Source organism: Haliotis cracherodii, unplaced genomic scaffold (assembly GCF_022045235.1).
Source record: "Haliotis cracherodii isolate W230 unplaced genomic scaffold, xgHalCrac1.p SCAF_3, whole genome shotgun sequence".
Lineage (NCBI taxonomy): Eukaryota > Metazoa > Mollusca > Gastropoda > Lepetellida > Haliotidae > Haliotis > Haliotis cracherodii.
The window spans coordinates 2,159,590-2,172,488 of record NW_027266286.1 but is presented as its reverse complement, the minus strand read 5'-3'; the positions used below and the strand labels follow the sequence as shown (position 1 = coordinate 2,172,488).

The 12,899-nt window shown below is 38.3% G+C and overlaps 2 protein-coding genes across 2 annotated transcripts in view; one reads left to right on the top strand and one right to left on the bottom strand.

Moving 5' to 3' along the window:
- LOC139474127 (excitatory amino acid transporter 4-like) overlaps positions 1 to 12,899 on the bottom strand; it is a 49,108-nt gene that overhangs the window by 11,307 nt on the left and 24,902 nt on the right. The window lies entirely within an intron of this gene.
- On the top strand, positions 1,892 to 11,381 carry LOC139476033 (uncharacterized). The gene is made up of 7 exons (XM_071259274.1): positions 1,892 to 1,910; positions 4,239 to 4,664; positions 9,122 to 9,457; positions 9,553 to 9,588; positions 10,374 to 10,427; positions 10,952 to 11,036; positions 11,165 to 11,381. Exons 1-7 carry the CDS (start codon positions 1,892 to 1,894, stop codon positions 11,379 to 11,381), a joined length of 1,173 nt encoding a protein of 390 aa, XP_071115375.1.

Here is a 12,899-nt window from a genome sequence, read left to right as displayed (position 1 = left end):
GTGTAAACTTCCGGTCCGGTATACCGCGGACGGTGATAGTTTGTTATAGAAACCTCTGTAATGTTCTCGTGCCGTTATACTGGTGAAGGCACTGTGTAGAACTTTCCAGTAGCTAGTTGGGCTGTATCTAAGGGGACAATAACGTTTTAACGTGTCTCTTCTTTACATCGGAAGCAGCTTTCATGTGAGGATCACTCATCGTCCCTGATTCCCTGCCTAGCCCATCTCGGAAGCTTGACCACTGTCGCCGCTGGGTGAATATATATTATTATCACTGACTTTTGCTATCACCACTGTATTTTTGTATTTGGTACTGACCACTGCGATTATATATTGCCATTGAATATGTACTACAACTCTATTGTTTACTGTCATTGTAATTACTTTGCAGTAATTTGTATTGATTTGTAAACTTAATTACTTTTGTAATACATTTGTTGATTGTATACTTCTCGTTGGTTGTTGATTGGTTTCACAAACAGTTCTTTTACGTACAGATTTCGGGGTTAACACATTGTTTCAATTTGGCAATCAACACTAACAAAGGATAGTACTGTTTTTTTTGCGTCTAGACTGAGTTTAACACTCACTTACAGAAACTCACTCTTAAAATCATAGACAAAGCATTTGAAGTGTACATCACTGAATCTTCTTGCTGCTAAGTTAGATATTCAGTATAGTGTCTGCATCATCCTTTGTTCGACACCCAACACGAAGACAGTGTGTGATATGAGGTTCTGGTAAGGACGAGTTGACAGTCCAAGGAACATGAGGCTGGGGAAAATTAACACTCCAGGCAGGTTTGAATATGTCCCTCGATTTTGTGCTACATCATATGTAAGAATGGGTATATTTTGTATAATCAATGTGTACCTAACAATGCAGATTCGTTTTCAGTATCTATACTTCCAAGACTCAAGGATATTTACTTGCATAAATGGTCATCGCAAGTTCAGAAAAATGCAATTATTCCAAGCTTTTTAAGACAACTATTCCCCCAGAATACTATTTGTTTGATATCAATTTTAGCACAATTTAGATGCAGCTCTAATATACATAGGATCGAGGTAGCCAGACATAGAAACAGAGCCAGAGAATTAAGTATATATGAGCAATGTGGTTAAAAGTGATTGAAGATGAGTTTCACTTCTGTTGGTCTGTCCAAAATACGACCATCTAAGACTAAATATATTGAACTACATTTTTATGTACATCCAACTCAACAAAACTTTATATCGATCATGTCAACAACTGATAAAGATACTCTAAAAAACTATCAATGTTCATTTATCATGCTATGTTAATTAGATTACGACCTGTTAAACATATCAGCACCCACTCTCGAAAACAGAATTGTACTATGGGCCTGAGGCCTTTCAGTATGGAATATAACTTATCCTTATCCCTACCCTGTAAGAAAGAGTGCCTTAGTTAGGTTTCACCCAATGTTCAAGGAATACCCGACGGGACACTAAAAAAAGGGCTTCACATCTTCCCCATTTGGGTAATCAATACTAGATCTCGCCGGCGCCCCATTAACTACCAGTGGTCACACACGACTGTTAATGGACACAATCTTACAATGTTATCAACAGAGACTGTTCAAAACATAGTTAATGAAAGTGGAAGAGATATTAGTTGTACTGTAGTGTTATAGAAATACAAGGTGTAAAGGTTATTGATGCAAAAACATGAGGAGAAATAAAAAAATTGTGAAAAAACACATTTCTGTAGACAAACCCATTTTCAAGCAGGCAAACTATCGCAGGTCACAGGAAATAAGTCACGTGACTTGTTCACCCGAGAGTCGATATGAGGAAATGTTTTGAAGCCACAGCACGCGTGTGCAGCCATGGGCGATGTGAGGGTGTCTGGAACAATACTGGTATTAATGATATCCTATTGTTGTGGTAAGTAGATTAATGCGCACAGATAACAATTTGTCCTTTTCATCACATTACGTATTGTTTGATAATGATAATGGATAGTGTGTCCGTCGATAAAGTTCCTCCTTCCCACCTAATGCTTGACTCAAATGCAATTTACTGAACAAAAGAAATATCGAATCAAAGTTCAAAACCTGTAATGATAACACAGGTGGTTTCTATTCTAATAATGCAGAATTAGGAGTTTTCAGGTATCGGATGACATTTTCTGTAGGTTGCAATGGCGAATTTGGGATTACTGAAGATCGGTTTTAATCAAAATCTATATTCGCGTCATGTACCCAAACCTAAACCTTCCCCATAATACTTGAACCACTTCACTGAGACGCAAAAACATCATCTAGGCCGATTTCCTGTTAGCATTATTCAATTTAATTCACTTCAATTCAATTGTATTTTTTATGAAAGGCCTATGGCCCATTTACAAGTGAGTTACATAGACATACAGTTACTTTACCAAAAAGTGTAGTATACGGACTATCAAGACAACAACAACTGACGTAACACAAAAGCATGGTGAATGTATAAAGATACTTGTAGTTGATCGCTATACGTTTTGCTTGACAGCAGACATACATTCAAAGTTATTAGTAGATATACATGACAATAACCAGGCGGGTAGATATTTCATTCTTTTTTTGTTAAATATCTTCCTCTATTTTCTTTTTAATCACTCAGACCAAGCCTAAAGCGTATAAATGTATTGCGTTTGTGTTTTCATCTTAAATTTGAAAGATACGACTCTGGTTCAAGGAGAAACTTAATATTACGATATGTTTCGTATCTCGAACAACCTGAAAGTGTAGAATGCCAATCCTGTCGGAACATATCAACAGCACGAGTACGAAATTGTTGTAAAAACATATTCATGTCACCAATAAATTGCGAGATCCATATGAATCCAAAGCCAAAATTAATAAGAGTTAAGCGTATACGGAAGCCCATGTGTTCTTCCCAATATTATCAAGATATACCAGCATATTATAACGATGTTCAGGTACACATAATAACTTCAGCCAATAGCGTAGGTATCGAGTACAAGATGTTATATATAGTGGGAACCTCCCACATTCACCATAAACCATATTATTGGGAGTTGACATGCCAACATTAAGAAATCTTTCGTGAACCTTTTCGATAGAATAAAACTCTCGACAGCCCCATAATTCTTTGCCATGCAATAAGATCGGATGTATTTGTCAATCAAACAGGTTAAAGAAAATGTGAGGTCTAACAACGCCATTGTTAAACACAACAGACTGAAATTGAAAGAAAGCTTTCTTTGCTCTTGTTGATAAATTTAACAACGATTTACTTAAGTTTAATGTACTTGTGACTAATATTCACGCCGCTGTCAGCAATATTCCAGCAATATTACGGCGGGGGACACCATATTTCAATAAAACAATCCATGCCACTGGTAATTACATGGTGATACGGTTTTGAGGTCAACTGTATCTGTTATGAACCTGTAGTGTTTTGAATATGCTCTCTCTATATCGCTGTATGGCTCTGGTATGGTGAGTCAACTCTTCCCTCAGCCGAAAGAATTAACTTATTTTTGAAATTTCCGCCGTCCATCTGTATTTCGCGCTTCTTGAAAAAAAGTATCAAGTTTGACATTCAAATGTGTTTAGAAACACGGTCGTATACATAAATGCGTTCTTCAAGTGAACTGGAAGCAACTATATGCTACTTATATCTCTGTGTTGCAGACAGGTTTAGATTCCACTATAGTTGACATATAAAGCGGGGAGCTGTGTTGATGTTTTGTATAAATGCGTTTCAAATATTAAATCTGCCTATACCGTGTTTTATGCAGCATTTATAATTTGAAATAGGTCATTGGTAAGAGTGTCTTTTAATTACAATATGACTTTATGTGACTGTTGCCTTCTTATCTGCTTAAGTGCTTTACTCTTGGACCCTTTTCCAATATTTAAGTTTTTCGACTATTTGCTCTCAATAGTCGACCAGACTATGTTTAAATGTTGTCAAATATTTGGTGTACATCGTCAAAGCCTTGAGACTGTATGTTAGCCCTTTGGTTTTACATTTTGCGTTTTGACCACCTTGAATAGGTAATCTGGAACCTCTTTTTTCCTCCTGTTTCTTTTCCCGCCGGATGCCATCTGGGAAACCTGCGTGACTCTCTTATTGCCAATGCGACGTTGAATATGTACTCACTCTTCACACTGACGTTGTCCTGAACTTCACTGTTCCTGAATTGAAAAAAATTAATTAATTATCTTTGTGAAATAAGCTCATGCACTTTTTTCTGTTATACTTCAGGTTCTCTCATTTGTGACACAGTGGATGTAAAAGAAATAAAAGGGGAAGTTAATGGCGTGTGTTACCATGTGGGGAGTAAAGCGATCAAGTGTCCCAGAAATGAATCACTGCTGGTCAAACGCTTCTTTCAAAGAGCTCATGTAAGGGAGGGCAGTTACGACAAGAGTGCAGACTACAAATCCTGTTCACCTAAATTCACTGATGAACTTTATGACATTGGAGGCTGTTTATTAAACACGTCGGGTGTGCCTCAGAAGAGGACCTATCAGTCCGCGATCACGGAGGTTCTTGAGGAGTGTAGTCAGAAGAGGTACTGTATCCTGGAGAGTGACAAGAATCCCTCAATCGATCATCTCAAGGAACTCCACGTGGGAGAGAGAAAGAAGCGCCCGTCACATCTGATTGTAGTGCATCAGTATGTTAAGGGTAAATATCAGCCCGTTTTTTACAGGGACATATAGTGAAGATTTTTAACTTTAAGCGAGACTATGTTCCACGTTTGTTTTAGTTTGTGCCATGTTACCACTGAAACAATGTCTTTGTGTACTAGTTTTCAAGATGATGCTCATTACATAGATTGGCTCACATACTACAATAGTGGAATCTGAATGTCACGAAGCAAACGTACCGAAACTGCCAGCTGACCAGACTATTCTAACCATTCAAGTCTCTATGTTGATCTCTGTTTTATTCCTTTCTGTAATCGCGTTGTACTCTTTATAACAAGTTGACCCAAATATCTGACACTCCAAAGTAAATTGATTTGTTTGTCGTTTAATGCAGCAATTAACAATATTCCAGCTGTACGACAGTCGGCCCAATATTAAGTCGCCTCGCTCGACAAAGGTTGCTAGGGATCTATTCTAAGCCGGAATCTCCGCGTGGCAAGTGTTCAAGGAACATGCTGTACCCTGGGATTTGTCACTGGCAGCTGGAAACCCTACTGCAGTTGTCTTACCATTTATCGCAATATCCGAGGATAACGTCATTAATACTTTCGGAAAATCTTTAATTGATCTCTGCGTATCCCTGAGTATTTATATTCTCAATGGGAGACATGGCACTGAGTCTAAGACAAGTGGTTTTACATTTAATGGGAGTTGCGGGAGTAGTTTAGTTGATTATTGTTTAACGTCTATAGAAAATAATGATTATGTAAAAGAATGTAATGTTGAAAATAGGACCGAATCTAGTCATCTACCAATATCATTAGTTATGAAAACAATAGAATCATTTGATGAGAAGTCGACCAGTTATATGGAACAAAATATATGGAGTGATGATAAAGCAGGGGAGTTTGCTTTGAATGTATCATCTGACGAATCTCTTAACCAAATAGAATATGCTCAATCTATCATACAACATAATGCTAACGAATCAATTGAAATTTTTATAAATGTTATTCGTAAAGCAAGTAGTTAAATGTCGAAACGAGATAAGCCGAAAATCGTGGTTTGATAACGAGTGCAGAAAGGGAAGAAAAGAAGAGAGACGTGCGCTTAGAAAACTGCGTTGCCAAAGAACAATTGTTAACTTTAGAAACTATAGATCGGTAAGAAATAAGAATGAGGCTATACGGAGAGAAAAACAGCTCACATTTAGAAAACAGACTGTAAGTTATCTAGATAATTTAGTAAAACAAGACGGAAAAACTTTTTGGCGAAAAATTAGAAGTCGTCGGTATCAACATACGCCATGTAATATGAAGATAACGTATTGGTTTGATCATTTTTCAACACTGCATACTGACCATATCGAGATTGATTGTGATATTAATATCTGTATGTCAAACAAATATGAAATGAATTTTGATGATGATTATAACAGGAAAATAAGCAAAGATGAACTTATAAAAGCTATCAGCAATCTTAAAAATATGAAAGCTCCAGGTTTAGATCAAATTTAAGGGGAATATGAGAAAGCAGGACAATGTTACTTTATTCCTTATCTCCTTGATTTATTTAACTATCTCTTTAAAAATAGCCTTTTTCCGGATTCGTGGAACATAGGTATAATTCTTCCTCTGCATAAGAGTGGTTACAAAACAAAGCCAGATAACTATAGGGGCATCACTTTAATGAATATATTAAGCAAACTCTATACATCAATCATTAATAATAGACTAACAGGTTGGGCAAATAGTTCTAAGAAAATATCGGAGGAACAAGCTGGCTTTCGCGAAGGTTACTCTACTTCTGATAATATTTTTGTTTTGAATGCTCTAATCGACAAGCATTTGCCTAAGCGTAAAGGTAGATTCTACGTAGCTTTCATAGATTTTAAAAAAGCGTTTGATTCCGTAGATACAAAATATTAATTATATCTCTTGGAACATAAAGGTCTGAAAGGAAATATGTTTAATGCTATTAAATCTGTGTATGAAAAGGTTAGAAATATCGTAAAGTCTAATGGACAATTTTCAGATATATTTGAATCTCACATAGGTTTAAAACAAGGGTGTGTTTTAAGCCCCTTATTATTTTCTCTGTATATAAACGAACTCGTTCATACTTTAGACAACGAAAACATTAGAGGAGTACAACTTTTTTCCTGAATATATAGAATTATTGATACTTTTATTTGCAGATGATATTGTATTGTTTTCAGATACGATTTCAGGTTTACAAAACCAATTAAATACTCTCAATAAGTACTGTAACAAATGGAAACTGACAGTTAATTTAGACAAAACAAAAATAGTGGTATTTAGAAAATATGGAATTTAAAAACCCCCACGAACGATGGACTTTAATAACCAAAATATCGAAATAGTAAAACACTATAAATATTTGGGTGTTATGTTTTACTCAAATATGAATATGATTAAAACAGTGAAATACACATGCCAAAAGGGTAAATTAGCACTTTATGAATTTTTATGATCATTAAATGAACTTGGGTGCTTGTCTTATGACATATTCTTCAAAATATTTGACGTAAAGATTAAGCCTATTTTATTATACGGTGCAGATATTTTGGGCACCAATACATTTGATTCACTTTAGAAAATTCAGATTTATGCATGTAAAAGATTTCTTGGTTTACCGTCACAAACTCCAAATGCTATGGCTGTGGGAGAATGTGGTAGATACCCGTTATATGTTGATTCATTTGTGCAATATGTAAAATATTGGCTAAGATTAATACACATGTCAGATGATAGAATACCAAAAAAGTCGTATAATATGTTAAAACACTTAGATGAATGTGATAGGAGAAATTGGGTAACAAATTTTAGAGAGTCTTAATGTTTGATAGGTCTTGGAGAAGTCTCGTTCTCACAAGGTGTTGGTAATATCGATTATTTAATAAGCATGATTAAACTTAGATTAAGAGATATTTCTCTTCAGGATTGGCAAACAAAATTAAGAGAAAGTTCAAGATTCGATAGTGACAGTAAAGACAAATTTTCATTAAATGCTGAACCATATGTGTATTGCAAAACATATTTAATGCATAGAAGATACTTAGCTCTTTTAAGAACTGGAGGTGCAAAAATTTACATAAATGTTGGAAGATGGAAAAATGTTGAAAAAAGTAAACGAATCTGTCAGAATTGTAATTTAAATGAGCTAGAGGATGAATTCCACATAATAATGAAATGCCCATGTTTTAATGATTTGAGAAATCATTTTGTACCAAAGAAATATTTAAGAAAATGCACATCCAAATGTTTTGTTAATTTAATGAATGATTATGATCCAGCTATAGTAGAAAACTTGCTAAAATTCTGTAAAGCTTCACTTGTGAGGAGAGCATGTTATCATTAATTCCTCTACACTATGTTATCATTGAATATACAAGTATGATGAACCGCCATCACCTTGATGGAAAATTTGTATTTTTGTATACTTTGTATATGAGCCTGAGGCCTCAAGTACAAAATAAACAGATTGAAATAACAATGGATAAATTAATATTTAAACGTTGTATATTTCCGAAGGAGTGTATGCATGAATATATATAATTACATGTACATAGTTTCAGATATGCGTACTTATATTCACATATGCAAATACATTCCTGTATATCATGTTTAAAACAAAGCATCATCCCTTGTTAAATCAAATGTATGACTCCTCATACAGTGAGTGAGAGTGGTGTTACACAGCTTTTAGCAATATTCCAGCAATATCACGGCGGGGGACAGATTGTACCCATATCGGGAATCAACCCGGGTCTTCGGCGTGACGAGCGAACGCTTTAACCACTAGACTACCCGACCACCCCTCCTCATGAAGAACTTATCAATCGTGATATGACTTTTCAGACCAAGTTGTCAGTGTCATGTTGTGTGACAGCAAGACAAGACACGGTAGACACGGTAGACACACGGAAGACACACGGTAGACACGCGGTGGACACACGGTAGACACACGGTAGTCACACGGTAGACACACGGTAGACACACGGTAGACACACGGAAGACGCACGGTAGACACACGGTGGACACACGGTAGTCACACGGTAGACACACGGTAGACACACGGTAGTCACACGGTAGACACACGGTAGACACACGGAAGACGCACGGTAGACACACGGTGGACACACGGTAGTCACACGGTAGACACACGGTAGACACACGGAAGACGCACGGTAGACACACGGTAGACACACGGAAGACACACGGAAGACACACGGTAGACACACGGTGGACACACGGTGGACACACGGTAGTCACACGGTAGACACACGGAAGACACACGGTAGACACGCGGTGGACACGCGGTGGACACACGGTAGTCACACGGTAGACACACGGTAGACACACGGAAGACGCACGGTAGACACACGGTAGACACACGGAAGACACACGGAAGACACACGGTAGACACAGGGAAGACACACGTATCCAAAGAATAAATGTGATCACTTTTCAGAAGGAGAGGCAAGCATGACATTATGTGAAAAGATGACAACATCTGGTAAGGAGGTCTACATCAGCAGACTGGAGATGTCGTCTGGGGAAACAAGCACCTGCACCTGTACAGTCAGTGGGGCTGCAAGCCGCGTCACCCTGCTGGACGTCAGACTGGGCAACAGCCACTTGACCACACTGTCCATCAGGGACAAGACACGTACAGTGTACACAATCCATGGTGGCGACCTGGCAGTCCACTTCATGGAGGAGATTAACATCAGCCAATCAGAGTGGAATTTACAGGTGGACGTTGTCCGTGACTATCTCCCTGATAAGATATGGATGAGACTGGAAGGTAATTATTGAATAAGGCACCTTTGATGACAAAACGTGTAATGTTATCATTATAATTAAACGTCTTTGTTGATTCATTATCTTCCTTTTCTACAGGACACAACGGCTCTGACGTTACAGTCACATGTAAGGGTATGTCCTTTGCTATTTCTGCTTGGAGGGGCGGTGGGGTAGCCTAGTGGTTAAAGTGGTCACGCCGAAGACCCGGGTTCGATTCCCGACATGTCCGCGCCGTGATATTGGATAATTGTGTCGTAATGCCATACTCACTCACTATTTCTACCTGTCTATATATGCTCGGTCACTCATTCAGCATAATTATTCACAAAATTAAGCTGACATAATTTGAAAGTTAGATTGACACCAACGAAAAAACGAAACGTTATTAGTATCAACGTACAGTGCTAAGGAAATGAAAAATAATCTATCATGTATGTATAAAGTATGGTAACTTACTCACCACGAGCTGATGAGGTAGGAATGCGATTGTTTAATAAAATATATACTCTATGGTCTGTTGGAGAGACTCAATTTTATTTATTCCAAATTCACCAAGTTATTCATCTTCCATATCTGATTAAAACAGGTGTACCGCATCAAGCAAAAGTGATACTTGAAGGAAGCACTTCTTTCTCAACCATAATAAATAGGGAGATTCTAATAATGATATTAGCTGTTGTAAGTTGCAAGCAGCTGAGTTTAGGTTCCTAGACCATTCAGGGCATGTTGTATTTAGAGAGGAAACAAAATGTGAGTTACAATGTTTATCGGGCACGGTTCAATGAATACATTCGTATGAGAATTGGATAGAAAAAACATAGTTTAAAACTTGAGTTGGTCAAACTGGACGTCTTTGTCCTACATTGTTATTGCATTGATCTATATGCCCCCATATCATTTTTTAAAAATTGTTTCAGAATCAGAGACTCGTGACACACGTGGGGCGCCACGATCTTCGTCAGGTGAAGAGTGTTTGAATTATTAAGAAAATAGTGTTATTGTATTCACCACTACATCTGTGGCATGTGGTTAATATCTACATAGTTTACAAGTACATCATGAACGCATCTCGGGTTTGGGGGGGGGGGGGGGGGAAGCTGGGATGAGCATAGACTGATGATTACGCTGAGGCATTGTGTCTTGTGGCAGTTCAGTAATCCACTGATGGTCGTTTTAAAAAATAATTACTCCTAATTATGACTCCAGGTCAACACTGCAGCCATACTCGAGGATTCCAGTAAATGGGTTATTTTCTGTGTTGGGGGTCTTACGCTTGCAAGTTGTGTCTTCATTTGTTTGTTTGTTGCTTAACACCGCACTCAGCAATATTCTAGCTATATGACTAGCATAGTCACCTTTTGCGGCAAACATGGGTTGCTGAAGACCAATTCTACCCCGGATCTTTACGGGTCTAATCTGTCCCCAGGCACTCCGACGTCAGGATATTCTGTTTTGTCCTGGATAACATATGTCCATTGTTTCCTTTTCATTGCAGGTCACACCCAGATTGTGTTTGTGTGCGTTGGCTTTGTCACAGGGTTTGTCTCTGTTGGTTTCATCATGGCTATTTGTGTTAAAAGGTAAATAATAAGAGCACGGACTTGAACTAGTATTTGTCATAATGTTTTCATCCTGTGAGACATATCAACTAAAGCAGAAATACAACAATATTATCCATTCGTTCTGACTGAGCATTATCGTGTTTTAGGAGGTCAGGACACTCGGGCTCCACGTCCAACGAAGGAGGCGATAAGGGCGTGGCCTACTACTCTCAACCGGATGAGTCACGTGTCCAGCAGCCAATCGGATCACCAGAAGGAGATGCTGCTGAACCTCACTACCACATGCCTGATGACCCACGTGACCAGGGAGCAGCAGGATGCAATGATTACTACCTGGTGCCTGTTCACCGACAGACTCGATAAACCAGTCTTGCCAGCCTTGCTGACAGATTGTCAATGCTTCGTCTTGCTTTGTTTAATGCACTATTATAAATGCACATAGTGATCATTTAGTGACATTTATATTCTATGGTGATGTCAAATGGGGTTTAACGTTGCGTTCAGGATATGTTTACTTCTATAGAGACGTGCATGCATGTGTGTGGCTACTAGTCCGGGCTTATGCCAGGTTTACAGCGCTCGCCCACTGAGATACCATGCCGTAGTTTAACACGGCCTCAGGCGGATTGAACAGACACCGAACCGACCAGTCATGGCTGTATGATGCTGAGCGCCAGGCAGGGTAACAACAAGGACAAGTACAAGTTTTTTAATAGCTTTTGGTGTGACGGTGTGATTATGGAAAGGGTTTTGTCGTTTTTAGTTATTGTAAACACCTTGTAATGGCATTGAGCAGTGCATAAACATCGAGGTCTGAATTTTAAACAAAGGATTTAGGCTTGAAAAATAGAAAATTGGAGCTGCTCTTCCATTTGTATTACAGGAACCCTTGATGTAAGCACAGTTAATTCAAGGGCAACTGACAGGACATGATTATTCACTTATAAATTCATTTTTGATTATAAACAACTTGTGAAAAAGACCTGTAACTCAAGGGATTGATTTCCCGCTGTGTTTTATCAATTATTCTGTGTTTTTCTCGCCTACGTTTCACCATGCCCTGCCTGTAATAAAATCTGCCTCCTACCATGTGTTTGTCCATATGTGTATCAACAAGAAAAGAGCCTTATGTTTGTAATTTGTAATGATCATTTGCATCCATTTCACTTATAGAACATATGCTAAGCATAATATGATGAAATGTATTATAGATAAATGGGATTTTCGAGGTAGACCTTATCTATACAAGGCACAAAAGACTTGTGTAGAATCTCTAGTTTTTCTGTACCTTACTCAGCTATACAATTTCTACCTATAATCAAAATGGAAGAAGCTATGGGTACAGTTTAATTACACCTGTCCCTTTCTCCATTTACTTCCAGACAGTTTGGTTGTTGTCGATGCAGAGGAAACAATCCTTGTTTTGAAAGCTTTACTTTGCTCAGTCTGTCAACCCCTGGTCAGTAAATTCCTCGACAGACGCAAAACACATTCGAGTGTTGCGTCCCCGAGTGTGCCAGGATCCGATGATGGAATTTCGAATCCCGCATACGCCCTGATTGTAGTCCTCTGTTTGACACTAATTTACCAGTGGTCGTGGGTTTCATCTGAGTTCTAAACATTGGACACAGTTCAGCAGTCGTAGACCTCGACAACATATAGAAAAAGCTACATCATGGCATCCTGTAAATAATCAGACAAACCAGTGACTGACATTATGAGAGACGCCCAAACCCTTCGGGATCCGATGCATGCAATCAGCCGAGGCCAGCCACCCGATCCTTCCTGTCGCCTCCCGAGACAGGCATAGGTTGCTCCGGACCTCGTCTATCAAGGATAAAAGATAGGTTACTCCGGACCTCTTCTAACTATCAAGGATAA

Bases quoted from the DNA above. Each gene is read 5' to 3' on its own strand.
- LOC139476033 (XM_071259274.1), top strand. The intron at 9,458-9,552 runs GTAATTATTGAA...CCTTTTCTACAG, and splicing joins GATATGGATGAGACTGGAAG to GACACAACGGCTCTGACGTT. The intron at 10,428-10,951 runs GTTTGAATTATT...TTTTCATTGCAG, and splicing joins ATCTTCGTCAGGTGAAGAGT to GTCACACCCAGATTGTGTTT.